Consider the following 25,776-nt stretch of genomic DNA (forward strand, 5'->3'; position numbering starts at 1 on the left):
TTTAACCAAATTCTTGGGGCCAGTTGGGCGGCCAGGCGGAAGCAGCACCCAGTCGCGGAGCGTCCGCCAGTCTAGCCACCCTAGCCTGAAGCAGCGATGACATCGTTCGCCCCCTTCACGGTCCTGAGTGATTCAACTTGCTGTCACTCTTCTTCAACAGCAGGTGATCATCGTCCACCAGTTCCAGCATCCCACTTCTCCTGTTCCTTTGTCAAGAAATATCACCCATCTCAAACGGACACTCTTACAGCAGCTCGACGGGCAGATAGCCCCAATGCCAGCATTTTAACCGCCCGCAACTCCGGCTGTTCGCAAGTCTTACCCACGGCCACCATGATCGCACAAACACCCACCGCCCTGCTCCTACTACACCTCCCCGATGAGGTCTTGATCACCATCTTCAGCTTCCTCGATTTTCGAACTCTGTGCAATGCTACGCTCGTCTCCAAGCACTTCGACGACCTGGCAGAGCCCTTTCTGTATCACACAATCGAGGTGGTCAGCGGTCGTCAAGCCGCCGCCCTGTCAGCCAGTCTACATGCTAATCCCCGCCGGACCGCATGGATTCGCTCTCTGCTTGTCTCCACTAAGTTTGGGGATGATAATGGCTTGAGCACACTACCACCTTACATCTTCATGATGCGAAACCTCCAAGATCTTTGCTTAGAGACACCTGATTGCAATGCGAAATTTCCCGAGGAGAGAGTAGGCTGGGTCAATCTCCAGGATCGGTATGAGCGCATCTTCGAGGCTGCTTCTGCAGTTATCCCCAACAGTGATGAGCGAGCGTTGCCGCATCTGAGGAATTGTAAGTATTCAGGAACAAACCACCTGTAGCCTCAACTAATCAGTATGTTAGGCACGTTACACTTCGTTGATGGTCAGAAGGAGATCTATTCTATGACCAAATACGCAATGCTGTTCTTACACCCGAATCTGCGGTCGTTGACAATGTCATGTGCCAGCACCGATTTCCCCGACCGACTGCTGCGACAATTCCAGGACGATCAGGCACTCATCGGTTCGACTAACCTCGAGCATCTACATCTCGAAGAATGCGATATCTTCTCGCTTTCTCTGGAAATCTTGTTGAGTTTCCCTCGAGCGTTGAAGTCCCTGAAGATCAGTGAAGGCATCCGCTACGACGGCATGTTCACGAGGAACAGTCGCATGCACGGTAACGTGTCTCCCGGGACCTTTGTGGATGCCATAGCCCGGCACTGTACCCACTCGCTCGAGCACTTGTCTTTAAGCCTGGGATACTCGAGACCGTCTCATCAGTCCTTCAACCATCCCGGCCAACATCTCAATCTGTCAGCCTTTCGTGCTATCAAGCAACTTGACCTTGACGTGCGAACAGTCAACTTGATCAGAGTCCGAGCAGTGTGTGATCACGCTACATGGCGCAGACTCCCTCCAAATCTCGAGACTCTCAAAGTGTTTGGTATTCCGTTGGGTGACCGACCACCGTTTCACGCTAGGCGACGTGTTTGGTTTCCGTTTGAAACATGTATCGCGACCGACAAAGCGAAACATGGCGTGCCACTTCTCAGTAACTTGGTACACTCGTACGAATATTACAGAGAAGATGACGAGCCGAGATTGGCCATTTCCGAGGATGGAGAAACGGTGGAACAAATCAGCCAGGTCGTGCTCGCACAGCGTCTGATGGTCGAAAAGTGCCGAGAACTGCAACCTGTCTTCAAAAAGGCCGGTGTGAGGCTTGTGATTGAGATGGTGGCCTTACCTAACGGATTCATCCCGCCATATCTATTCACAGAAGAGAAGCCAAAATATTTCACGCTGTGGGAATCAGCTCCGAGATGAATATCGTTTGTTCGATCGCAGCCGAGATGAATTCATTCGATGCAGGGTCCATTGCGTCGACAGAGCCCGAGCTGGAGATTATTTTGCTGTTGGTCGAACATCAGAGCTGAGGTAACAAAACCCGAAGACAACTCTGAGGGGAAGTCAAAGCCCGATTCGAGACGCGACATGGGCGTCTGATTAGGAAAACAGGCCGCCTATGCACTCTGACGTCGCAGACAAGCCTCGCTGACAAAGGACATCCGATATACGGGCGTGGGCCGGTTCGTGCGAGATCTGCCTACCATTCGTCCGACTGAGCCACCACAGTTGTGTAATGAGATCAGTAACTGGCCCGTGCCTTCGTCTTGAGCCCGACCATGACATGTACCTGTTGAAGCAGCGAGGGTTCCAAGACTCGCAATCCGCCTGGTCCGAGGAATCCGACGTGCCAAGGGCGTATCGGAGTGGACAGTTTGTACAATGGCCGTAAGTTGACTCATCCGCGCCAGAGAAATTCTCGTAATTACTTGTTAGTGGCTAAAGCGGGAGCTAACTACTACTCGATTCAGCGACAGCAGCCTCGTCTGGTCCCCGGTCACTATTACTATTCCTCCTTACGGCAGTAGTGGTCGAATTATCCATTCAACGATTTCCAATACCATATGGAGGCTGCTGTTTTTCCAAGGAACTCTGTTGCTGACAATTTGGTGTCGTAAGGTGGATATGCTTCAACCCCTGGCTCAACAGTTGGTCCAGCCGAAAACAACAATTCTATTGACTGAAGAGTTTCTCGATACCCATCCGTGCTATGGGTGGCCCAAGCAAGCCCTTGCCTACGCCATATAAAATCGGCCGAAAATTGTTCCCTGCATGATTAGTCGCTGACTATGCTGCACTGGTCCGAAACGTCGTATGGAGGTACGTGTGTTTACCGTCCTAATAAGAAGGGCGGTTGCTGCTCGCCATTTTCGAATTGATCATTTCCATCCATGAGTCGACTCAGTCTCTTGTCATAACAGATACTAAGCACACGGAACCATCAAGATGGGAAAGGCAGTTCTGGACGCAATCCAAGACGCACCTTTGGGGCAGGTATTGCACTGGGTCTCCAAAGGCAAACTCTTTGCCTTTCCTGAGCAACATCCCGGCTTTACTATCCCCTGGGAGCGGGCCACTGCGAGTGAGAAGGAGAAAGAGATCGAGACTACTCCAAACGTTGATGTCAGCCGCGAAACCAGCAACGCTACCACTCCACACGCTGTTTCTCGTGAACCGTCATACGCCAACCGCGAGGACATCGAGGCACGACACCTAAGCACCATTCCTACAGCCCACTCCGCTGCTCGAGCGGATTTCACAGTTGTCACCACGCGGACAAGAACCAGAGAACAGACCCTGCCCTATTCTCAGGAACGATTCGAGGTCGAACAAGAAGAGGCCGTCGAGCGCCAACAAAGCAGCATTATCGCCCCGCAGACGACCGCCGATGGCATCACTCTTGTGGATTGGTACACCACCGACGATCCAGCGAACCCTCAAAACTGGGGAAGCTGGAAGAAAGTCTGGGTCTCCTTTATCATCTTCATGTATACCTTCGTGGTGTACTCTGCAAGTGCGATCTACACCTCAGCGGAACCCCAGGTGATGGCGAAATTTGGCGTGGGGCAGAGTAAAGCAAGTTTGGGATTGAGCATGTACGTGCTGGGGTATGGCTTTGGACCGATGTAAGTCTTGACCATTCATCCCCCCTTCCGCCTCGGAACGTTCACGTTGCTGACATGCTTGCAACTAGGATCTTCTCTCCACTTTCTGAGATCCCGGCCATTGGCCGAAACATTCCTTATATCGTCTCTTTCGGGCTCTTCGTCATCCTCTGCGTGCCCACTGCATTGGCAAACAGCTACGCGTCCCTTCTTGTCTTGCGATTCCTCACCGGTTTCATGGGCAGCCCCTGTCTCGCTACCGGTGGCGCGACCATGGGCGACATGTATGGCCTCTTGAAGCTTCCCTATGCTCTGACGGCATGGGTCGCTGCGGCATTCTGTGCACCTGCGCTCGGGCCTGTTCTGTCAGGTTTCTCGGTTGTGGCCGAAGGCTGGCGCTGGGCACTCTGGGAAGTTCTCTGGATGTCGTCTCCAATTTTCGTGCTCATGTTGCTGTCTATGCCGGAAACCTCGGCCAGCAACATCCTTTTGCGTCGGGCTCAGCGTCTCCGCAAACTGACGGGCAACCCGAACTTGAAGAGCCAAGGCGAGATCGACCAAGGCAGCATGTCGTTCTCCAAAGTTGCGATAGAGCAGATGTGGAAGCCTGTCGAGATTTTCTTGAAGGACCCTGCAGTCTTCTTCACGAATGTCTATACGAGTTTGATCTATGGTGAGTTGCTTCGAAAGAAGGCCCCCTTCCACCGAGTACCTCTGCGATAAACATCGTGCTGACCGGCATCGTTACTTGGGAACAGGAATCTACTACTCTTTCTTCGAAGCTTTCCCCCTCGTCTATGTCGGCATGTACGGCTTTAACATTGGCGAGCTGGGAGTTGTCTTTATCTGCATCGTCGTGGGGTGCGTCTTCGGCATTCTCATCTACGTCGCCTATGTCTACTATTATCTTGAACCCGACATCAAGAAGAACGGCCTTCGCGCCCAAGAACACCGTCTCGTCCCGGCGCTGTTTGCGACCACCCTCCTGCCCGCAGGAATGTTCTGGTTCGGCTGGACGTCCACGCCTCACATCCACTGGATCGTCTCCATCATCGGCATCACATTCTACGCCTGCGGTGCCTTCATCCTTTTCCAGTGCATATTCATGTACCTACCGCTCACCTATCCACAATATGCCGCGTCCCTATTTGCGGCCAATGATCTGTGCAGATCCGCACTGGCCGCTGGGAGCATCATCTACGCGCACCCGCTCTACGTCAATCTCGGCATCGGTCGCGGAATCAGCGTGCTCGGCGGGTTGCTCTGCGGCGGTGTCATCGGCATCTGGGCTCTGTGGTACTGGGGCGGATCCCTACGCGCAAAGTCCAAGTTCGCCATGAGCTAGAGAGAGAGAAAAGCGCTTATCGCGATTGACCTCGAGGCTGGAGGGAACGACTTCATGGGCCAACTGTTTCCGTGTTTTGGTCCGCGTCGTTTCCCTGGACATGGCGGCGAGGTTGGGAGGCTGGAATGACCAGTGGGGGATTCCGGAAAAAATTGCTCCCTGTTCTCTTCTCTTCTCTTCTCCCTCTTTCCTCACCATGGAGATTTAAAACCACGAGGCATTCCACTGGGAGAGTCTCGATGCGAATCAGGGTCTCTTTTTCACAAAGTTACATAATTAAGACAGCAAAGCCAGGCTGTTCTCATGATCTGAGCAACTGTAATGAGGGGGATAAATAGATTGGCGCTTTCAAGGGCTCGCTCGAATGAGACTGATTTTGATCATACTATATATATATTCATTTCAAGGATTCAGTCCCCCCTTTTCGGCGTATATACATTTTGTACTCAAGACACATCCATCGATCAATGGTAACTGTGCAAAGCCATTGCAAGCGAGACCAATTATAGTCGCGAACGAAGGCTCACCACAGACCGTCGGGCTCTCATCAAACATACCTTAGCCATTGACCATCATCAAGCGACCACGTCGACTCCCCCGGGATCTCGGCACGCTATCTAACAGCCGCCTCATCCCTTTGCGGTCTGCGCATTTTTCTATTAGCCATAGCCTTCCGTCGCGCTGTCAGTTCCGCTGTCCGCCTGACTCTTTCCACCCACTTGACTTCGCGAGCAAGGAAAAGCCCGACCTCGTCATCTGACGGCCAGCGCAGCTCTCGACAATGCTCCCGTGCCTGCTGGATAATGCGAGCATCTCCTTCCAAGGGACTTTCGAACCTGACACCGTCTCCTTCTGTATCGGAAGAATTGGGAGACCGCGACCGGCCACTGTCAAGGAACAGTCTGATTGCACATAATATATCATCCAGCGGCGACGAAGCGAAGGCTCTTTCCTGCGCAGTCTCGTGCACTTTGTTCTGAGACTCGGGTTCGGACTGAAGGTTCTTCGGCCCAAACTTTATGGTATGCTCGTTGACCCATTTCAGAAGCGCAAGCATCCCATGAGTGTCATGTGTAGAGACCAAGACATCAATCATGAGTTTGAGATCCTCCAAATCGGGCACGACAAGCAGTGAGCGTTCAGATCCGGGGAGAAAGGCCTTGGCCATACGACCATAGATCGCCCGAACGAAAGTGGTCTTCGCAAGTGAGCCAAGATTTTCTGATGGGATCCGCATGTTCACATCTCTTAGCATTGTGTGAAGGATCGTTGTCAAATGTCGGAAGGTATGGAGGTCAGGATGTATGTCAAGGTGCATCTCCTCAGGTGAAAGAATCCTTCTCAATCGTCGCCACACTGCTGCCCTAGATGCAGCACCTTTGTAGCTGGTTGGTGATTTTCTAACACTCACCGACGCCCCTTCTATGAAGGCGTTCCAAACGCGAATGTCTGTGACGCCTGCCGCGAACAGCAATTGCGACGCATATGTCAAAGCAGGCACGTCTTGATGATTTCTCTTGACCAACTGGTCTGTAGTAAAGTCCATCCGTCCGATGTCCCGAAATGTCAGTGGATCCTCGGGTCCGCTCTTACATATGAGCGAGATGAAGGCAGCCAAGGTAGGCTTGGGGATTTTGTTCAAACTCTCCCGGATGACAGAGCTTGGGTATTTCTCAGCGTGGCGAAGGACGTCTTTCGTAACTTCGTCCCATCGACTGGCTTGAATGTAACCAAATCCAGTCTCGACTTGGACAGTGTAATTCAGCAGACTGGCAAGAAGATGACCACCTGGCTTGACCCCGGCACGCAGCATGTGCTCATAGAATTCGTCCACCGAAGGAACCTCCGTCTCAACGTAAATGACTTCGCGGGGATTTGCCGAGACTTCGAAAGGCTCTTTTACGTCGCCTGCGAGGTACTTCCAGGCCAGCGTAGATCCTGGCTCGACAGTTGAGCTGAGGAGCTTATCCAACATGGCGAAATAGGGTTGATAATGTGCTTGGGAGGCAGGTTTGGATTTCTCGTAGGAGCAAAAGGACGCCCATGCCTCTCGCTTGGTTCTTGTAGCTCGGATGCGTGCAGCCCACAGTTCTGGCGGATCGCAGGATTCGTTTTCTTCTTGGCTCCGTGACAGAAGCCACGGGCGTCGCTGGCGCATCAATATGGCGCGAGTTTGTATAGTAGGGCTTCTATCAGTATCCCACCCTGCCAAGACAGCAGCACTCCTTTCCCAATCACCGTGAGAATATCCTGCTGCCTTCATTCGCTGTAATAGCTTGATGACACGGCTCTCCTTCCCAGGATACTCGAGATCCTGTTCAATTCCTGACTTGATGTGACGCCACGGAGGCCAAGACAGAGACTTGGCCTCCGCCCATGCGCGTTCAGGCCCAGTCTTGGGATGGAGTAGTTGGACTGCAATCAACGCACGGTAGCCCTCGCGCGTCAGTAATAGTTGTGGGTTATACGCGAACATTGTGCGGACGAGTACTAGCTGCGCATTTTGTTGTGAAAGATACGCACTGTAAGGTGCTTTTTGTGGGGCCAAAGATATCAGTGACAGGAAGCGGTTGTAAATATGGGAGAGGCGCAGTAACTCCGGACCTTCGAGTGAGCGGGGGTGGACACTGTAGTAATCCGAGAAGAGATGCTTGATAATGACACTGATGTCCTCAAAGCACTCGGGCGCCGCCGAACGAGCATGTCGCAGCAGCCGAACGACTAAGCACACTCGCGTAACCCAAGACCAGCCGAAATACTCTTTAGCCTCCGAACAGACTTGTAAGTCGGCCAGAATGCTTTTTATGAATCCCTTCAGAGCGAAAGGACTGAGGTTCTCCGCGCGAAGGAGTTGTAAAAACACAAACTTCGGTATCCGGCCTCGTCCAGATTCGCGTACTTCTCGAGCCAGTGCGATGTACCTTGCAAAGGCGAGGTCGACATTGTCAGAGGAAAAAACCCACGCCCAACTTGCGATGTCAGCAATGTCGTAGCCAAGTTCCTCCAGACTTCTCAGAGAGTCCGGAGGAAAAGTGGTTCTGAGAGCAGACAAAAGCCTCTCATCGTCCTGAGCACCATGTAGGAGGGGTACAACATTCTGGAGGTAATCGAGAAGAAGTTTGCGCAAAGATGTTGAACTTCTGAAAGTCGTAGTAGATTGTTCGTCCGCCTTCTGATTGTTCATCTGCCAGTGGAGAGCATTCGTATACGACAGATCAACTCTGTTTCGTCTAGGATGAGAGGGAAGGAACAAAGAGAGAACTTGGTCTAATCTTTTGCGGAACGTTGACCGGTGTAGGGGACAATTCGTTGGACCTTTGGGCTTGTAACCGAGATCCAGCTCTATCTCTTTCGTATTATAGCCCGTCCTTTCTTGAAGATCTCGGCTGCCGCCAAGATTGTTCTCGCTGCCATCTTGTCTGATGTACTCGGAGAACTCGGAGAACTCTGTGGGAAATAGCGCTTGCTGGTCGGCTAGAAACTCTGGTGCAGCAGGGGCTAGGGGTGCAACCCTTGTGACTTTAGCGCGACTCCCATAACGTTGGGTTTGGTGTTGATATCGAGCAGCTCTGGCGTGAAATTGTATGTGCAGAATAGAAGATAGAAGAGGTCTTCCGAACAGAAGGTGGACACGACGGACGCTGAGCATCCATTGATGCTTCAGAGGAGAAGCTATTAGGAACGTCAGAAAGAGAATAGAGGAGTGTAAAAGAGATGGACTAAGAAGTCAATACAAGCATCCTTCTTGTCAAGTGGAGCAGATCAGTTGTGGACGGTGAGCTCTAAAGTGAAATGAAGGCGAAGATACAGATACATAATTAATGGACTCCAGCGCAGTCGCGGCGCGCCAAGCCAAAAGCAGACTGCGGGTGTCAAGCCGATCGCAGTCAAACTACGTCGACTTCAGATTCGGCGCATCCTCAGTGAAAAAAAGCAGCCAGGGGCATTCATCTTGCGATCCACCACCCAGCTGCTCTTGGTGGCTTACTCCATTACACCCTGCCGCATTCGGTGCGCCGCTCTCTTGTTGCATTCCTGGATTCAGTCATTTTGCAAGTCCATAACGCGCGTGGACAACCCCCTCATCGCTCCCTTTTCTTCTCTCAGGTCGACATTACACGCTCCACCCTTTCACACAAAAGGCGCGTGGCTCGTGCGCACACTAAGGATCTGAATCATGTTAAGAGACTGATATCGCGACATACGTTGAGATCTGCATGTGGTCGAGTTATTCCCCTCTGCTCCCTGTCCGTCAACATCATCGCCGACCGGCACCTCGAATCCATCACGACCTGTCAGCACAATGGCCGAAGTCAACGGCATATCCAAACATGAAGACACTGTTTCTGTGTCTGCATCACACTTGGGCAAGAGAAAGCGCACGGTATCGCCAGAGATCGCTTCAAAAGACTCTGCTCTACAATCGGCTCTGCAAGAAGCACTGCGAGTTCTCCGCAAGTACGTTTGCCCACTTCCACGCCCGCGACAGACTACTGATGCATAATACAGATATGACACTACTCCATCGCTTCTCAAGTACCCTCTGCCTTCGTCCGAGTCCGAGGCGCCTGAAGTCAAACGCGCCCGCCTTGTAAAGTCAGAATCCGCCAACGATACTATCGAGGATCGTATTCTGACAGGGACATACAACTCTTTCCATGATTTGAAAGACGATGTGCGAAGTGCCCAAAACGCTCTGATCACCGATCTATCCGCTACGACACAGAATGGCGAGGTTGAGTCTGACGTCCAAGGCCAATTTTCAAAATTACTCAATGTATTGGACAGATATGAGACTGAGTCCTCCGAAGTCTCCCAAACCAATGGCGAAGAATTGCCTAAAGCCGACCTGATCAGTCAAAGTCCTAAACAATTCCTGTCATTGCGCAGCCAAGTCAACGGTAGTGTCCAGATCCTGTTCTCGGGTCTTAAAGTTGAGCGGCAACCTGAAAAGAACAAGGCTGGCAGTATACCAGAGGCTGAAAGCTCAAGACTTCCCAACGGATTCGAACTTACAGACTTTTCGGCGTTAGGCGGAGATCAAGAAGCATTCAAGAAACAGGAAAAGAGGTTATTTGGGACGGTCTTTCGCCAAGCTGGCCGAATCAAGCCTTTAGACCTGCCACACACGGCGAGGGATGTGGTGAGAGGTAATACTCTGGAATTCATTCCAAACTCCAGCCGGACAGAGAATCTACCTCAGAACAAGCACGACTACAAATTTGCCAGATTGGCTACGAGTTCATGGCTCTCATATGCGACCACGAGTAACCACCACCCACAACAAGAAGATCGAAGAAGGGTGCAGCCTGCATCCAGCAACAACGACTTTAAGGCAGCCCTCGAAGCTAACAGTGTGCGACAGGGCCATGATCTAGGTCCGGAGGAACTGTTCAGCTCTGTTTACTCCTCCTTTGCACCTACCTCAGATAACTCGTATTCTGTCGTGTCTCAGAAAGACAAAAGTCGTCAATGGTGGAGACAATACGGTGAGCACAAGCTGTCGAGACTTTTTACGACAAGAGATCCCTCAGTGTCGCTGGGTGACGGCGAAAACGGAGTCGCAGAAGACAAAGATGAATTTGCCGATTTGGTTGCGAATTTCGAGCCTGAGCAAGGTGAAGAAGATGCGCAACCCGAAAACACAGAAAAGGAAGTTGAGACGCTCCTTGAGGAGGTTTCGGAACTGATCGAAACTCTCAGTTCCTATCAGAGAAACCGCAGCCTTGAGACAATCGTTGCAGGCACGGTACCGAAGCCAACAACCCCGGAAATTGACACGTTTACGATGCTGAGAGATCAATTGAACATCTTGGTCTCGTCATTACCCCCGTTTGCTGTGGCCAAGCTCAACGGAGATCAACTCGAAGAATTGAACATCTCCACAAGACTTGTTGTTGAGGTGCCTGACTATCCAGGCACGGGACACATGGACGAGTACGTGAAGTTTCGACAAAAGATGGCGCAACAAGCGGCAGCAGCGGCGAGCCGCCCATCAGGGACGCCTCAGCCAGTTCGCCCGAACTATTCGCAAACACAGGCAACGCCAATGGCATACAACACCCAAGTTCGAAATTACAATGCTTCTGTTCCAGCCACGGCGGCATACGGTCTTCGAACACAACAAAATTATCAGACCCCTCCGATTGCGCGAGCGACCTATCCGCAAAATGCATACCAAGCTTCCGCGAACCCCTATTCATCGTCGCGCCCTACGATCCAGCAATTTCAGCGACCCTCCATGCAAAATGGTTATGGAAGCTACAGTAATAACGCGTCCACACCGGCTCAAACTCAGTCGCAAACGCCTGGCGCGTACCGGCCGGCTCAACCAGGATATCCGCAACGTGCGCAAGACAATGCTGCCACACTGGCGCGATCTGCTTCGCCTCAGAAGCCTCTGGTCAATGGCGCTCTCGGGCAAGGTCACCAGTACCCTCGGCAATATCAGACTCAGCAAAGTCAGCCGCCGCAGACACCGTATAGTTATCAGCAGAGGCAAGGTTCTGGAACACCCAGCACACCGATTGCGGCTGCGCCAGGGGCAGCTGGAGGCGGATATGGTGGCAGATACGACGCTGCTGCAGGCGACAGTTCTTCTCAGACCATAGAGATTTCTCGGTAAACAGGACAAACCCAAGAAGGAAAATGTGCGAGTGGTGCAATTCATATCCTTGCGTTTTGTGTACCATTATGCCCCACGGCAAAGCTTTTTCAGTTCTTCGAATTCTTGGAGAAAAGCCTGGTTTCGATCTCGTCGAAAGCGAGGCGCTGATGAGGGTGAAATGAGACTATTTATACCAGGAACGGTGGGGGAGAAAGATCGTTCGTCCATTTCATCCAAAAAGAGTTGCTATATTAATAACGAATTGATTCATTAACTATCACATTACTTTCTTTTCCTCGAGCGGCATTCCGCGTCAAGACATCTTCTATTTGCCCAGGACCCCCAGCGTCCTTTCCAAAGGCTAGCGGAGATGGCAATCCGAAGCCCTGAGCATCTAGAGCTCCCGCGACGAACAGACAAACTGCACTAGGATTTAGCAATACTTGAAAGTCCCGTGCTTTCGTAAACGCCAACTGTCCCAGCCTTTCAAGGCACTAGCTTGATTTGAATCCCCGACTCATCGATTCCCGGACATGGATGTGCGGTACACAGGGTCGACGAGGCATGAGAGACAAAGGACAGGGCAAGGCGTAAACATGTGTTGACCGGTGAGGCTAAGTCGGGCTTGGAAAAGTTGCTAAGCAGGCATTCCCTGCCAGAAGCAAAGGATTCGCCTGTATGAAGATGGCCGGTTCTTTTGCCGCAGTGGTGGTGGTTGGTGCTGGTAGTGGCCGCCCCACGCCCTGGTGGCCCTGCTGCAAGAGATGATGTCGTCCAAGACGGGACATCGAGCCTCCCCTGCACAAATACGTAGATATGTCCGCGCCACAGGTAAACCGGGCAAACGTCGATGATCGCATTACTGACTTGTCTTAGGTGTCTACTCCCGCGAACCACTTGGTATATGAGCAGGGCGCATTGTCCACTCTACAACGGAGTCGTTTTTTGGCAGCCTGCTCTCCTCCTTCCTCAGTTCTTTCAAGGTGAACACCTGTAACCCTCCGTGTCTTGACATCTTCCCTATAACAGTCAACGCGATACCCATATATCCTCGTCCACTGCCAATATGTGCTTTGGTGGCGGCGACAGAGACGAAGCCGTGGTTATTAGACGACGCGAGCGAGAGCGACCAAGACCATCACGCCACAGCCGAGAATATGTCTCAAGGCCCGAGGTTGCCACCTACAGGCGAGAAAATCGTCGCGAGACGGTCACTAGGCGATCAACTTCTGCCCACCGGCCCAGTCACGATCGCTATTCCGAACGCACCTCTGACTACTCTTACGATCCGCGGCGGCGCAGCGGCAGCAGGACGAGGATTGTGACGGAGCAGAGAAGGGAGAGAGACCGCACTTATTACTGAGGTGCCGCAGTGAACAGCTTGAGGTCCGTGACCACAGAGGAAGGGAGTGTATGATATCATTTTGGTGACATTATGAGGCTGTCATTGTCGCATACGATCCTGCGCAGTGTCAGCTCGTTTATTGGAAACACGGGATATGTATTCTGATCAAGATAATTCAGTGTGGTATTGGGACGATCTTCCTCCTTTTGTCGCTCATGGTGACGGTCAACAACATCGAGATAGCCTGATTGTACAACAAACGGGCAAAGTAGTGGTGGTAGAGCAAGGTTTGCGATACGGCAGCTAGAAGTGAGGGGGGGACACCCAGAATGCTCGAGATCATGGCACTGGTGGCACCCCTCCAAGCTCCCAAGTGCAATACGTCATCTGCCGCCCTCCTGCGCATGGGCGCATTCCTGCGCCCTGCTGTATTGGGCGTCGAGGGGTTCTTGTCCGCACCCAGTTTGTCTCGACGGCCTTCACCTGCATCTTCCCAGTATCTAGCGCATACTTGAAGCTCGTTGAAGCTCGACGAAGCTCGCCCGCCCTATATCGCATGTTATCACAGCTAATATAACAGGCAGCTGAACCCTCCAGGAAGCAACCCCATCACCTCCGCCATGAATCGAGCTTTGTCCATCCGGTCCCGCAAGAAGGACGATCATGCCAAAGAGGCTTCTAAACATACCTTTTCCATCTCGACCCTCCGTGGCATGCATCAGGCCGAGCTCTCTAAGAAACTCTTCAAGCTCATCAAAACCGAGAACCACTGCATCGAGGCCTATGAGACCGCTGGCCGTGAACGCCTCTCCATTGCCTCCCAGCTGTCCGACTGGGGTGAAGCCACAAACGATGACGCCGTCTCGGACATCTCAGACAAGATTGGTGTCATCCTGTCTGAGATTGGAGAACAGGAGGACCTGTTTGCGCAGAACCTCGAGGACTACCGCTCTGTTCTGAAACAGATCAGGAACATCGAAGCTAGTGTGCAGCCCAGCAGGGACCAGAAGGTCAAAATCAGCGATGAGATTCAAAAGCTCAAGTACAAGGAACCATCCAGCCCCAAGTTGGTCACGCTGGAGCAAGAACTTGTGCGAGCAGAAGCTCAGAACCTGGTCGCTGAGGCTCAACTTACCAATATTGTAAGGAACCTTCCAGTAGCGATTCGCAGGCTTTGCTAACGTATCCGATGCAGACGCGCCAAAAGGTCAAGGAGGCATACGACTTGCATTTCGCCGCCACGATCGAGCGAGCAGAGAAACAGATCATTTTGGCCAAGTACGGCCGACGCCTCTTGAACTTGTTGGATGACACCCCTGTAGTGCCAGGAGATGTGCGCCAGCCCTTCGCACAGGTTGGCGAGGCGAGACAGGTCCTTGCGGACGCAGAGCACGAGTTGCAAAGCTGGGAACCTCACCTTGAGCCGATCCACTCCAACGCCGGAGCCCTAGGAACTAATCTGATGCCCATGGACGACCGCAGCACTCGAGCCACTTCGGAGGCTCCTGATCCAATTGCCGATCCTGTGCCAACGGAAAAACCGGCGGCAGAAGCTCAAGGAACGCATTTGGAGCAAGCGACCGCCTAGAAGGTGGAGAGATGGAGCGAGGAGCAGAGGAGGGAGAGGGAAAAGTTGGGCATCAGGAAATAGGGCAAGATGGGACTGATGCACTGCTCCTATCTTTTTTTTTGTCCTTTGTTGGTCGCATGGATGATGTTTTATGATTTTGTCGTCGTCTTGGGCAGTCAGCCCGGTTTGTCAAAGAAGCTCTAGAAGTGAGGTGACGGAGAGCAGTTCTGTTTTCGGTAGTAAATCCAGGATTTCATGGCTTTAATGTCCCCATTGGTATTTGATGGCCGTATCCGCCTGAGTCTGACATCCCGCCCCCGGAGCATCCTTCCCCATCGATTCATCATCACCGAAAGGAAGCCCTAGAGGATCAGCCTTGTACCCTGTACGTTGCCATTGTGATCACCATCAAGACTGCTTGATACTGGCAGGGCGAAATGTGCTCGATGGGGAAAGCCCGCGAGGCAGCCGGAGTCGATCCTACTCGGCAGCACCGCGGCAAGAGAGGAGATGCAACACCGGAGGGTTGGCTGCCCCAGCCATTGGAGGGGTGAGCCCTAGAGGCTAGTGAGGCCTATAAGCGACGCCCCCAACCCTGCTGGGTTCCCAGAACTAGGGACTTAGGCCCACCTAGCCGAGGCTCGCTTCGATCTTGTGTTGCCCAAGTGCTGACATTTGACTATTGTGATTCTTGCGCCGAAGGGCACAACAACCGCTCAGAGGACCGAGTGCTGACGATCGTGCTGCTTCTTCTTCACCACCTTGCCTTTGGACCCCATGAAGAGCTTCCCTTGAAATGGGCAAGTGAGGTATCGGCCCCCCGCCGTTCTCGTATACCCACGTCCTCTTTTCTGACTGACGCCCTGGGGCTGATGAATCATGGACGCAGGGCCGGAGTCCCCGATGAAAGATGCCACGAAGCCTAATCGAAATCGCGCCTGTTTGAAGGACCCTTCGCTTCAGCGAAACACCATCCTCGCCTGTATCACGACTTCCAATGACTGCCTGCCTGCGAGTACAAGTACGCGGCTTCATCTTCATGGTCACATCCACCATCACATCATGTCACCTCGACTTGTGCGCTTCTGATCATCTCCTACTCCAGCCCTTTGCCACGCCTTTCGAAACCTCGTTAACCTTTCCCCTTTGACACTTCTCGGACAAGCCCCGCCTCGCATTCATTATCGCCCACTAATTACCGCCCTTTGCTGTTCTTTTCTGGAATCGTGGCTATAATATCTTCTCTGCCCGCCCAGGAAAATATCGAAATGTCTGTTCAAACTCCCTCTCCATTAAATACACCTGGCGTCAAGATGTGGTCGATAGTCGGCCTCGGGGTGGTGGCATACCTCCTGTACAGTCTGGTCAACACTTTGATCCGCTTCCGCCGCAACGTGAACAAGGCCAAACGGTCTGGAATCCCCTATGTTGTCGTTCCGGTCTACTATCTTGACACATGGTGGCTTGTGAGCCATCCGTTATGGCTGCCATTCCTCGCCAAATTGCCCGCTAGCTGGACCCGATGGGTGGACTTTTGTATCCCGGACTTCTGTTACCGCCGTAGTATCGAAGTCTTCCAACAGGTCGGTGCCGACACATTCCTCGTGGTTGGTCCTGGAGGCATAATGATGCACACCGCGGACCCAGCCGTCATTACCCAGATCACCACCAGGAGGAATGATTTCCCCAAGCCCATCCCTATTTACCGGTCTCTTGACATTTACGGCAAAAATGTCGTGTCAACTGAGGGTGCGGTTTGGCGGCAGCATCGCAAGGCCACGAGTCCGCCATTCACGGAGAAGAACAATCACCTCGTCTGGGCAGAGAGCATCGACCAAGCTTCCGATATGCTGGCTTCATGGGTGGGACCGGAAGGAAAAGGCGACATCACCGTCGATAGGGTCATGGATGATACCATGCGTTTGAGTCTGTATGTCATTAGCAGAGCAGGGTTTGGAAGGAAACTGGAATGGCCTTCAGCTGATGCCAAGGCCGATGTTGACGTGAACTATGTCGACAATTCCAAGATCCAGAATGATCAGGGTGATCGAGATCTCGGTCATTCGATGAGTTACACCTACGCCATCCATTGTTTGTTGGACAATATTCTTGTGCAGTTCCTCCTGCCTAGGTGGCTCGTCAAGAGCATTCCGTTTGCGAGGTTTCAGAAGGCTAACGAAGCCTATTATGAGTGGGGAAACTATATGAGGGAGGCCGTGGCGTCCAAAAAGAAGATGCTTGAAGGTGGAAATGAAGACAGCAAAGACCAGATGGATCTTCTAGCCCAATTGGTGAAAGGTCAGCTCACATCTGAAAAGAGCAAGGACGTTCCTCTCACGGAATCTGAGGTGCTCGGGAACATGTTTGTCTTAATCCTCGCGGGACATGAGACCGCCGCCAACTCCATCCACTTCTCCCTGCTTTACCTGGCACTCAATCCAAAGAGCCAAAGGGCTACGCAAAAAGATTTGGATCGGATATTTCAGGGGAGGCCCCCCTCTGAATGGGATTATGACCGCGATTTACCTGCTCTGTTCGGCGGCATGGTCGGTGCAGTATTGGCCGAAGAGCTGCGGCTGGTCCCGCCTGTCATAGGAATACCGAAGTCGACTTGGGGTGTCCCCGATCAACCCATCACGATTGACGGAAAGGCCTGCACTGTCCCCAGTGGAGTCTATATCAGCCTGGCAACAGGAAATGTCCATCGGAATCCCAAGTATTGGCCCACAAACAAACCCTCGTTGCCCGGTGGGAAGGCTGCGCACCCAGCGGCGAATCTCGATAATGACCTCGAGGAGTTCCACCCAGAGCGGTGGCTTTTGGACGAAGGGAGTGAGGTCGAACAGGAGACGGCCAATGGCAAGAAGGAAATGCCCAATGAGACCGTTACTGCAGATGGCTTGGGTATCAACGAGGCAGCTGACACCTCGGATCGATTCTACCGTCCACCTAAAGGAGCATACCTCCCATTCAGTGATGGGTATCGCGCTTGCCTCGGCAGACGCTTCGCCCAAGTCGAAGTACTGGCAACCCTGGCAGTCATCCTGCAGAATTACTCGGTCGAGTTGGCAGTCGACCAGTGGGCGACGGACGAGGAGGTCATAGTGATGGATGAGGATGCTCGCGTAGAGGTCTGGCAAAAGGCTGCCCAGCGAGCGAGGCACTTGCTGCTCACTGGCCTCGGCGTCATCATATCTCTGCAGATGCGAGCCGGACACGTCCCTCTGCGATTCGTGCCCAGAGGCAAGGAACGGTTCCCTGACGATGCAGATGAGAAGTGGAAAGAAAAGCATCCTGATTTGTGCGAAGGAGCCCGGACGCCGCCTGGCTGGAGGTTCTGGGCTTCCTAATTGGTGTCTCACCTGTTGGAAGATGCATTGGTGGATTGTCTCTAGCTTTATCTAGCGAGCATGTGCTTGGGTAGACTTGTCGTTGGCAGGAAGGAGGTTGTATGCAGTTATTAGAACTGTGCCGCTGGTCGGTAGAAAGGGAGCCCAAACCGACATGGTGATGCCAAGATGTAATTATCACACACAATCAGTTGCCCTCATTTTCCTTCCCTTCCTATCTATTCTACACTCCTTCACGCTTGGGCCTATCTTCATTTGATATATTGCCCCCATGGATTCCGTCTCCCACGCCCCCGTGCTGGATTTTTCACCGCCTGGCTTCTTCAATGACACAAGCATTAGTCGGTACCGGGCATTAGGGGCGGCGGCGGGCTGCATGTGCCTGCCTAAGCGGCTTCGCTGGCTCAATCAGCGTCGCCAGAATTTCCGCTTCATCTGCACAAAGCTACTTGACTTCTTCTTTGCGCCGTTTTCCTCTGGCTTGTTATTCGATTGTTGGCTATCCATACTGGATCGTTTCTTTTCCCATTCGAACAGTCTGCCGACAGATCTAGGTAGGTCTTGGATCGGCTGAAGGGGCGCTTCAGCACTCCGCCAAATGGGCGATGGAAAAAATCCCACGCATTCTTCTTACACTGCAGGCGGCCAATTGCATTCACCGGCATCATGAGACGTCGGTCGATTGGTTCAATCAGCATCTCACTGGAATCTTCTGCCTCATCCGACATCCCACTCGTCCACTAGCCAACAGCGTCTGCAGTCCGTGGCGGCACCGTCGCCCCAGGCCTCGATTTCCCCGGTGCGTGGTTTCCCCTGGATCCTAACGAAGCTGGGCGGCGGTGGCAATGGAGCTCACGGCGTGCTGTTCGCTGGCATCTATCCGCTCACACCTGGCGTTGGGCACGAATCTCTTGATCTCCGATGCAGATTCGCCCAGATAAAACCCAGAGGACCTCCTTTGACAGGCTTCCTTGACCTCCCACATTTCCCTTCCTTGAGGCCTGAACGAACTCCTTTCCGTCCAACCTCGCCGTTCCCATTCCCCCTTTCCCCTCCGAGTCTCCATTGTGTCACTCAGGAGAAAGGACGTCATTCAAACGGCGAAGCACATCCCCCCTTTCCCACTTGGCCAGAGCGGTGGTGTTACATGTTTGTACCCCTCCCCTCGAACCTGTCACCTCACTCCTGGTTCGTCCTGTTTGCATCAAGGGATGACCATGATACACCCATGATAGCCGCCGCCACCCTTACTTTCTGTTTCGCTTCCATGATACTGCCTTTCATTCATGCACCCTGCCCTCCGTTGTCAAATGATGGAGCTCTTGACTACAGATTCTCCGCTCTCTGTCACTGCTGGATGCAATCAAGCCTCATTATCGCCACTACCTTCATGGTATCCATGAAAGGCCCCTTTGAGCCAAGCCATTTCTTCAGTCTCGCATGTCCGGCTCGGTGCGCGATCAAGGTCGTCGGCGTCGCAGCCAGACCTACGCCAGCCACAAGGGTGCTCGCTCTTCCAAGCTTTCCCTCCTCACTGCCATCACCAACGGGTCCCAGGGGTCGACCGATAGCTCGTTTACCGTCACGCAAGAGTCCTACTCCAAGTCCACCTCAGGTTCGAGTAAGCGAAGTAGATCCTCCCGGCAGAAAGTGCCCAGCGATGAGCGGAGGAGAAAGGCCTCGCCGGTGAAGACCGAGCCAGAGAAAGCTACTAGCCAGGAGCAGAGCGTGTCCACAGAATCAGTAGACGTCTTCGCCTTTCTCGTCAAGGATGAAGAGCAAAGCGCCGCCGAACCGGATGCCGAAGAGGAGCCCCAAGTTGAGAAGGACACCCCCGTGTCGGACGACTCTGATACTGAAAGCATCGTCCCGAGCATGCATTCGGATTCGGGTATATCCATGGGTGATAGCACTGTCCATTCCAACAATGACCCTTTCGTCGACACCCACTTGCCTCCTTTGCTGGAGGATGTCCAGGAGCAAGAAGACAACCACAAAGCACGGGCGAGCGAGCCAAATCGCTCGCAACGGCTACGATGGAAATATCCAGAGGTACCGCCGGCCACGCATAAGCCTCCCGCCCCGACCTTGATGGATAGGACGCCGGACCCGATGCAAGTTCGTGCACACATGCCACAGATACCCAACGGAAGCGACAGAGAGTTTCCTTCGTCCCAGAATATGTTGTCTGGATACGATCTCATTGCCGATAGACTGGCGTCGGGGGAACTTCCACCAGTGTTTCGGAGTTTCCAAAAGATCTATTTTCGGTTGCTTTTGCAATTACAGGACGAAATCATCGAGATGGAAGAACAACTAGCTGCTCTGGACTCCCTCGATGGTCGTCATCGGCTCCATCCGGACGGCGGCATGTCGCCGGCCTCCAGGAGATTGAGCTGGCAATGGGGTCAGTCCGATCTACCAGCACATCGGTTACATGTCTTGGGACGATTGTCAATGAAGCTCGAACAATACTGTACGTCGTGAAAAACATCACAAGAAAGCCGTGGCATGCTGACAGATACCAGATCAAGTGCTTTCAGCCTCTCAAAGGGTCCGCACGCTCTCCTCGTCGCCAACTACAACTGAGGTTGCACAATTCCGGACGTGGTTACAAGAACACAGCCCCCTCTCACTCCCAGAGTCCAAGTTCTTGGACGACAAGGAGGATTTGATATCACTAAAGGAGACCACTCCACCCACCCCAATGCATTCCACTGGCCCAGCATTAGAATACGTCCCTATTTGCATTCTGACGATGACGCTTCTGCCACTTTTGTGCTTCAAGTTCGTCACCGGGGTTTTGAACCGACTGATATTGCTCACCATTGTGCTGGCGGCCGGGTACAGCAGCCTAGAGAAGCTCGACAGATCAAAGGTCGAACAACATCGACAGTGGGTGATTGCATGTTTCGGTGTTTCATTTCTGGCAGCCCTCTTCTTTTAGAAAGCATTATTATGTAGTTGAGCGGCGACGCTCCATGCTTTGACAAGGCTAGATGGCACGATCCATTGCACCAGGCTATATGATTAAATTGATGTAAATTGGAATAGAAAAGAGATCATCCATAACAGAAGGTCAAGAGCGGCAAGAGCGGCGTGAGCGGTTGTTGAATCGAGGAGTCCGAATGCGGGGCGCAGCCTTGCCAAACTAATTATGTAATGGTACCTAGACACTGCGTTCAGTCCTGGGGAAATGTTTACAGTACCGAGTACATAGAGACCATCTCACGCCTCCAACAATCCCGCCATTCTCTTCTCTTTCATCCTCTGGCGTTCTTGTCGTGTGCATCCCGAATGACCTGCTGCATTCCTGGTCGTATGTCGCGGTGATCATCTGCACCGCGTCTCGACACCCCACTCTCCCTCATCTGCCTGTTGAGATAGTCTGTCATGTGCCTGCGCAAGAGCGTTTGCACTGACAGTTGCAGGCGTCAACACGCCGACATGACCATGTCTTAACCGTCGTCCACATCCTCTCCTCATTTCCCTTCATCTCTTGCCCCAAAGCAAACGCTCCTTCAACAACCCAATCTGCCGTCGATGATAGTAGTCCATGATGGCATCAAACTTCATGTCTCGGTTTACCGGCTCCAACAACCCTTCGGCCTCTATCTATGACGCCATCCGGCAAGACGACGAGGATTCGGACAATTTCGATGTCGAGGAGGCTGCAGGGCTGGGTGCAGATGGCGCAAATGGAAGAGATGACTTCAACAATCATATATTACACCGGTCCAGCTTTCGGGCCCAGGGGAGGAGTCCTCGTCAAGATGGCCGTGCTGCTCGCAATGCCTCCACCTCCGAATCCCATGCGCAGCGGAAAGATACACGCAGGATCTCGAACAAGACAAGGCGGACCCCGAGAGCTCACAAACTCTTGGATGTGGAGGAGGCGGACGACGATGTCCCGGCGTCGTTGCTGATCGATCACAACGCAATGGGTCTTGACCATGGCTCCATGTCCCTACCTCCTCCGCCCAGTCTAATGCCAGAAGGCCTTCTACAAGGTCGCGACGCCAGTCCTTCGACGGCTGCTCAAGATTTCCATACAAGATACCGTCCCCAGCCGGGCCCAGGCCGCCCGAAAACGGCACCAGTTCGGCCAGCTGGAGGCATTGTTGGGGGCAACCTCGCCGCTGCAGATCCCAAGGAGAAGGCCATGTTTCGATGGGTTAACGTGACAGATCTGGATAACTTCCTGCTGGAGGTTTACACTTATTACCTCAATCACGGTTTCTGGTCCACGATCCTCATGCGATTCTTCAATCTGCTGACCGTTGCCTTCGTGGTTGGCTTCTCCATTTTTCTTACGCAGTGTATCGACTATCGAGAGATTCGAGGGAGCACGAAGATGTCGGAGATTCTTGTGCCGCAATGTACCAAAAGAATGGGCTTTGTCCCGAACGCTTTGCTCTGGCTCACCACGTTCATCTGGCTCTGGAAAGGGGTCCTGTACCTCTTCGACATCCCTCGTCTGAAGCACATGCATGATTTCTATTTTTACCTCCTCGACATCCCTGAACCTGAAATCCAGTCGATCTCATGGCAAGAGGTTGTCAGTCGTCTGATGGCTCTGCGAGACTCGAACCCCACCATTTCCTCGACCTCCAAAAAGACCAGTGGCTATATCAAATCGCAGAACAAGCAACGAATGGATGCGCACGACATTGCCAATAGGCTGATGCGAAGGCAGAACTACATGATTGCCATGATTAACAAGGATATCCTGGATCTGACTCTCCCCATCCCCTTCTTTGGCAACCGCAAGCTCTTTACCCGGACTCTGGAGTGGAACATTGAATTGTGCATCATGGACTTTGTGTTCAACCGGAAAGGACAGGTTCGACCGCTGTTTCTCAAGGATACGCACCGGAAAGACCTCGCGAATGCCCTTCGTTCACGTTTCATCTTGGCGGGCTTCACAAGCCTTGCCTTTGCACCATTCCTAGCGACGTTCTTCGTCCTGAAACACTTCTTTCAGAATTTCAACGACTACCAGAAGAACCCTGCTCAGATTGGCATGAGAGAGTATACACCATTTGCGCAGTGGAAGTTCCGAGAGTTCAACGAGCTGCACCACCTCTTCCGGCGGCGCATCAACATGTCGTATCCGTTCGCCGACAGATATATCAATCAATTTCCTAAAGATAAGACCGTTCAAATCGCCAGGTTCGTCAGTCTGATATCTGGAGCCGTGGTTTCGGTCCTGGGCCTCGCGACGATTTTGGATCAAGACAACTTTCTAAATTTCGAGGTGACGCCGGGCCGGACGACAATATTCTACATCGGCATCTTCGGATCGATCTGGGCTGTCGCGCGTGGCCTGCTGCCGGATGACAATATGGTATACGACACGGCCTTTTCGATCGGAGAAGTGATACAATTTACACATTACGAACCGCAGCACTGGGCGGGTCGTCTTCACACGGTGGAGGTCAAAGAGGAATTTTCTCAGTTGTACCAGATGAAACTCGTCATCTTCCTCGAAGAGGTGCTCAGTATCTTCTTCACACCCTTTGTGCTGTGGTTGTGTCTCCCCAGGTGCAGCGAACGAATCATTGACTTCTTCCGAGAATTCACGGTGCACGTCGACGGTATAGGATACGTCTGTACGTTCGCCGAATTCCGGTTCATGAACCAGGCGATGCGGCCTGCCCCCAAGGAACGGTCCACGGATTCAGAGGCTGGGACAGGAGGTGCTACCGCCGGCGTGGCTAACACCAACGCCAATACGAACTTGCGGGACGACTATTTTGCGTCCAAGGACAACAAGCTCGAACACAGTTACTGGGGGTTCATGAACGACTACGCGCGCAATCCGAAGACAGATATCCATTTCCCTTACCACACCTCTAGGCGGCGCTTTAATCTCAACATGCCACCCCCTGTCCCGGGACTGCCTTCCCCATCCTTCCCAGCATCAGACCATGGTAATACGTTCGGCGGCGGAATGCACGCCCATCGACACAGCGGCGGAGGCCTGGGTTCGATGGCCTCCCCACATCGCGGAGCTTTGGGCACTCCCAGATTTGGCGCCGCTACGGGACAAGGACATGCTCAGACTCAGCCATTTGGCTCTCCTCTCCAGTCCCTGTTGCTCGACCCTCATCATCAACCCTCTGTAAGTGGGTTCGCTACGTCGCCACAAGCTTTGCGACCACGTGGGTCGATTCTTTCAAAACCGCGTCGGACTGCTACCGTTGAGCGCGGACATGAAATTCCTGACGACGTGGCGGAAGAAGAAGATTCCACTGAGCTTCGACCTCAGAGAGCAGACACATCTCAGCCGAATGCGGGCGGCATTCGAGATCGCCTCTCATCCGCGCCCACAGGCCTGACGACGCACGCAGTCCAGGAGGGCGAACTAGGATCCTGGAAATATGAGATCGACTCGTCCTCCGGCGCAGGTAGTGAAGATGAAGAAGATGAGCGTGATGCGAGGGCGATCATGCAACCCATGGGGCCACTTGGATTGATCAGGCAGTTTCAGAAAGCTCAGGCTCAGGAAGGAGGGAGGACCAGAGCCACCTGACATTCGAGGGCGTTTGGGAGGATGGAACTGAAAAGCCAGAAATCAGCATGTTGTCAACACAGCGTGATCGAGAAGCGACAGCAAGGGGCTGAGTGAAGCAGAAGCTGCTCCAACGAAGGGAAAAGCCAAATCCAGAATGACCTGAAATCATCCACGGTGTTCAAAATACTCAAAAAGGTAAAGTTTCAGCAAACGGGCTGCTCTGCTTTGGCATGATAGGGTAGCAGCTCGGAGGATATTGCATCTCAGCATGGAACAGGTGAGAAGGAGCATCGCAAATGAACTGTACTGGTATCAAAACAAAAAAGCAAGGGCGCCTTCTCGACATTTGGATCGTCTAGAGTTATTTCCTGCATACCGAGAGCCTGGCGTCAGGGAAAGACTCTCGAGAGGAGCTCGCCGTTATTCGGCACATGGCATTGGCCGGAGTCAGCTTGCCAGATCGCACAAGAGGGGGAGGATACAAGCAAGTCCTCTTCTATTAGATAGGACTGAAAAGGTCCCAAAAAGGTTTCAGGCTGGTAGCATGTCCCAGATAATTTCATCACGGTCGGTCATGGTTTCTCGTCGTGAGGGCCACTTCCCCGTCCGCGAGCCAACGTCATTCACTGTCTTCTTCCTCTTGTTCTATTATCCTCTCCATTCGAGCATAGTGTACCGAGTACTAGAGAGTGAGTTGAGAAAATGTGTGTGCGTGTGTGCATGTCTCTCTCTCTCTCTCTGTTTACGGCCGTTTGGACCATACTCCCTTTCTCCCAAACAAGGCCGATTTCCCCCTCAAACCATCAAACCTCCTCATCTAATGTTACATCCGCTACGTACGAATCGTCCCTCTCTTCTGCTAAGTAAAGCCGTTCTCGAGTTTGCCACCACATACACTTACACACACTCTCCGTCTCTATATTCTCAGATACATGTCCGATATGACCCGATATGACCTGATCTGGCCGGATCTGGCCGGATCTGGTCGGATCTGGCCGTAATCTGGCCGGATCTGACCAAATTGCCACTTGACAATGCATGCCATTGTCAATTGTGATTTGGGGGGCCTTGGCGGTCTCTTAATGCGAGGCGTGAGAGAGAGAAGTGGAAAGGGGCCAAACTGGCTATGCTAGAGTCTGGACCACTTGTAAAGTGACAGATGGATGGATGGATGGCTCAAGAGGGGGAAGGAAGGAAGGGAGAGTGTACAAGTACTAGAACCAGAACCAGAACTGAAATCAAGTCGACGAGGAGGGCGGACCATCCATCCATACATACAAGGTGCGCAGCCTTGTCCGTCCGGTGAAGAGCGGGGTACGACTCAACACAATCAACCCTCAGTTCAGTTCGATTCAGCTGGAGGATAGAAGTCGTTTTACCAGCAGGAGCAGTATTGGTAGTAAGTAGCATGTTACTTCTTCCTAGAATAATGAAAGGGAACCAACCCCTCTTTGACTGCGTGCTCTGCGCATGCGCTTTGCTTTCTCTTCCTTCCCCCCCCCCGTCTCTTTTTCTTTCTTTCCGTTTTTG

General features: G+C 52.7%; 8 protein-coding genes across 8 annotated transcripts; 7 read left to right on the plus strand and 1 right to left on the minus strand.

Annotated features, from left to right (window-relative positions):
• Window positions 1-333: 333 nt before the first annotated feature.
• AYL99_01381 (hypothetical protein) lies at window positions 334-1,827 on the plus strand (the record flags this gene model as incomplete). Its single annotated transcript, XM_018832897.1, has 2 exons — window positions 334-808; window positions 860-1,827. 2 exons carry the CDS (start codon window positions 334-336, stop codon window positions 1,825-1,827), a joined length of 1,443 nt encoding a protein of 480 aa, XP_018698776.1.
• A 1,026-nt stretch (window positions 1,828-2,853) lies between these two features.
• On the plus strand, window positions 2,854-4,857 carry AYL99_01382 (hypothetical protein; the record flags this gene model as incomplete). Its single annotated transcript, XM_018832898.1, has 3 exons — window positions 2,854-3,533; window positions 3,602-4,185; window positions 4,271-4,857. 3 exons carry the CDS (start codon window positions 2,854-2,856, stop codon window positions 4,855-4,857), a joined length of 1,851 nt encoding a protein of 616 aa, XP_018698777.1.
• Window positions 4,858-5,470: 613 nt separating this feature from the next.
• On the minus strand, window positions 5,471-8,041 carry AYL99_01383 (hypothetical protein; the record flags this gene model as incomplete). The annotated part of the gene is made up of 1 exon (XM_018832899.1): window positions 5,471-8,041. The coding sequence occupies one exon, from the start codon at window positions 8,039-8,041 to the stop codon at window positions 5,471-5,473; it is 2,571 nt and encodes an 856-aa protein (XP_018698778.1).
• Window positions 8,042-9,160: 1,119 nt separating this feature from the next.
• AYL99_01384 (hypothetical protein) lies at window positions 9,161-11,482 on the plus strand (the record flags this gene model as incomplete). Its single annotated transcript, XM_018832900.1, has 2 exons — window positions 9,161-9,315; window positions 9,367-11,482. The coding sequence occupies 2 exons, from the start codon at window positions 9,161-9,163 to the stop codon at window positions 11,480-11,482; spliced, it is 2,271 nt and encodes a 756-aa protein (XP_018698779.1).
• Window positions 11,483-13,138: 1,656 nt separating this feature from the next.
• Window positions 13,139-14,397, plus strand: AYL99_01385 (hypothetical protein; the record flags this gene model as incomplete). The annotated part of the gene is made up of 3 exons (XM_018832901.1): window positions 13,139-13,305; window positions 13,390-13,951; window positions 14,005-14,397. 3 exons carry the CDS (start codon window positions 13,139-13,141, stop codon window positions 14,395-14,397), a joined length of 1,122 nt encoding a protein of 373 aa, XP_018698780.1.
• A 1,250-nt stretch (window positions 14,398-15,647) lies between these two features.
• Window positions 15,648-17,729, plus strand: AYL99_01386 (hypothetical protein; the record flags this gene model as incomplete). Its single annotated transcript, XM_018832902.1, has 1 exon — window positions 15,648-17,729. The coding sequence occupies one exon, from the start codon at window positions 15,648-15,650 to the stop codon at window positions 17,727-17,729; it is 2,082 nt and encodes a 693-aa protein (XP_018698781.1).
• Window positions 17,730-19,169: 1,440 nt separating this feature from the next.
• Window positions 19,170-20,676, plus strand: AYL99_01387 (hypothetical protein; the record flags this gene model as incomplete). Its single annotated transcript, XM_018832903.1, has 2 exons — window positions 19,170-20,205; window positions 20,258-20,676. 2 exons carry the CDS (start codon window positions 19,170-19,172, stop codon window positions 20,674-20,676), a joined length of 1,455 nt encoding a protein of 484 aa, XP_018698782.1.
• A 612-nt stretch (window positions 20,677-21,288) lies between these two features.
• Window positions 21,289-24,264, plus strand: AYL99_01388 (hypothetical protein; the record flags this gene model as incomplete). Its single annotated transcript, XM_018832904.1, has 1 exon — window positions 21,289-24,264. The coding sequence occupies one exon, from the start codon at window positions 21,289-21,291 to the stop codon at window positions 24,262-24,264; it is 2,976 nt and encodes a 991-aa protein (XP_018698783.1).
• Window positions 24,265-25,776: the final 1,512 nt, after the last annotated feature.

The sequence above is a fragment of the Fonsecaea erecta genome (assembly GCF_001651985.1).
Source record: "Fonsecaea erecta strain CBS 125763 chromosome Unknown Scaff1, whole genome shotgun sequence".
In the NCBI taxonomy this organism is placed as follows: Eukaryota; Fungi; Ascomycota; class Eurotiomycetes; order Chaetothyriales; family Herpotrichiellaceae; genus Fonsecaea; species Fonsecaea erecta.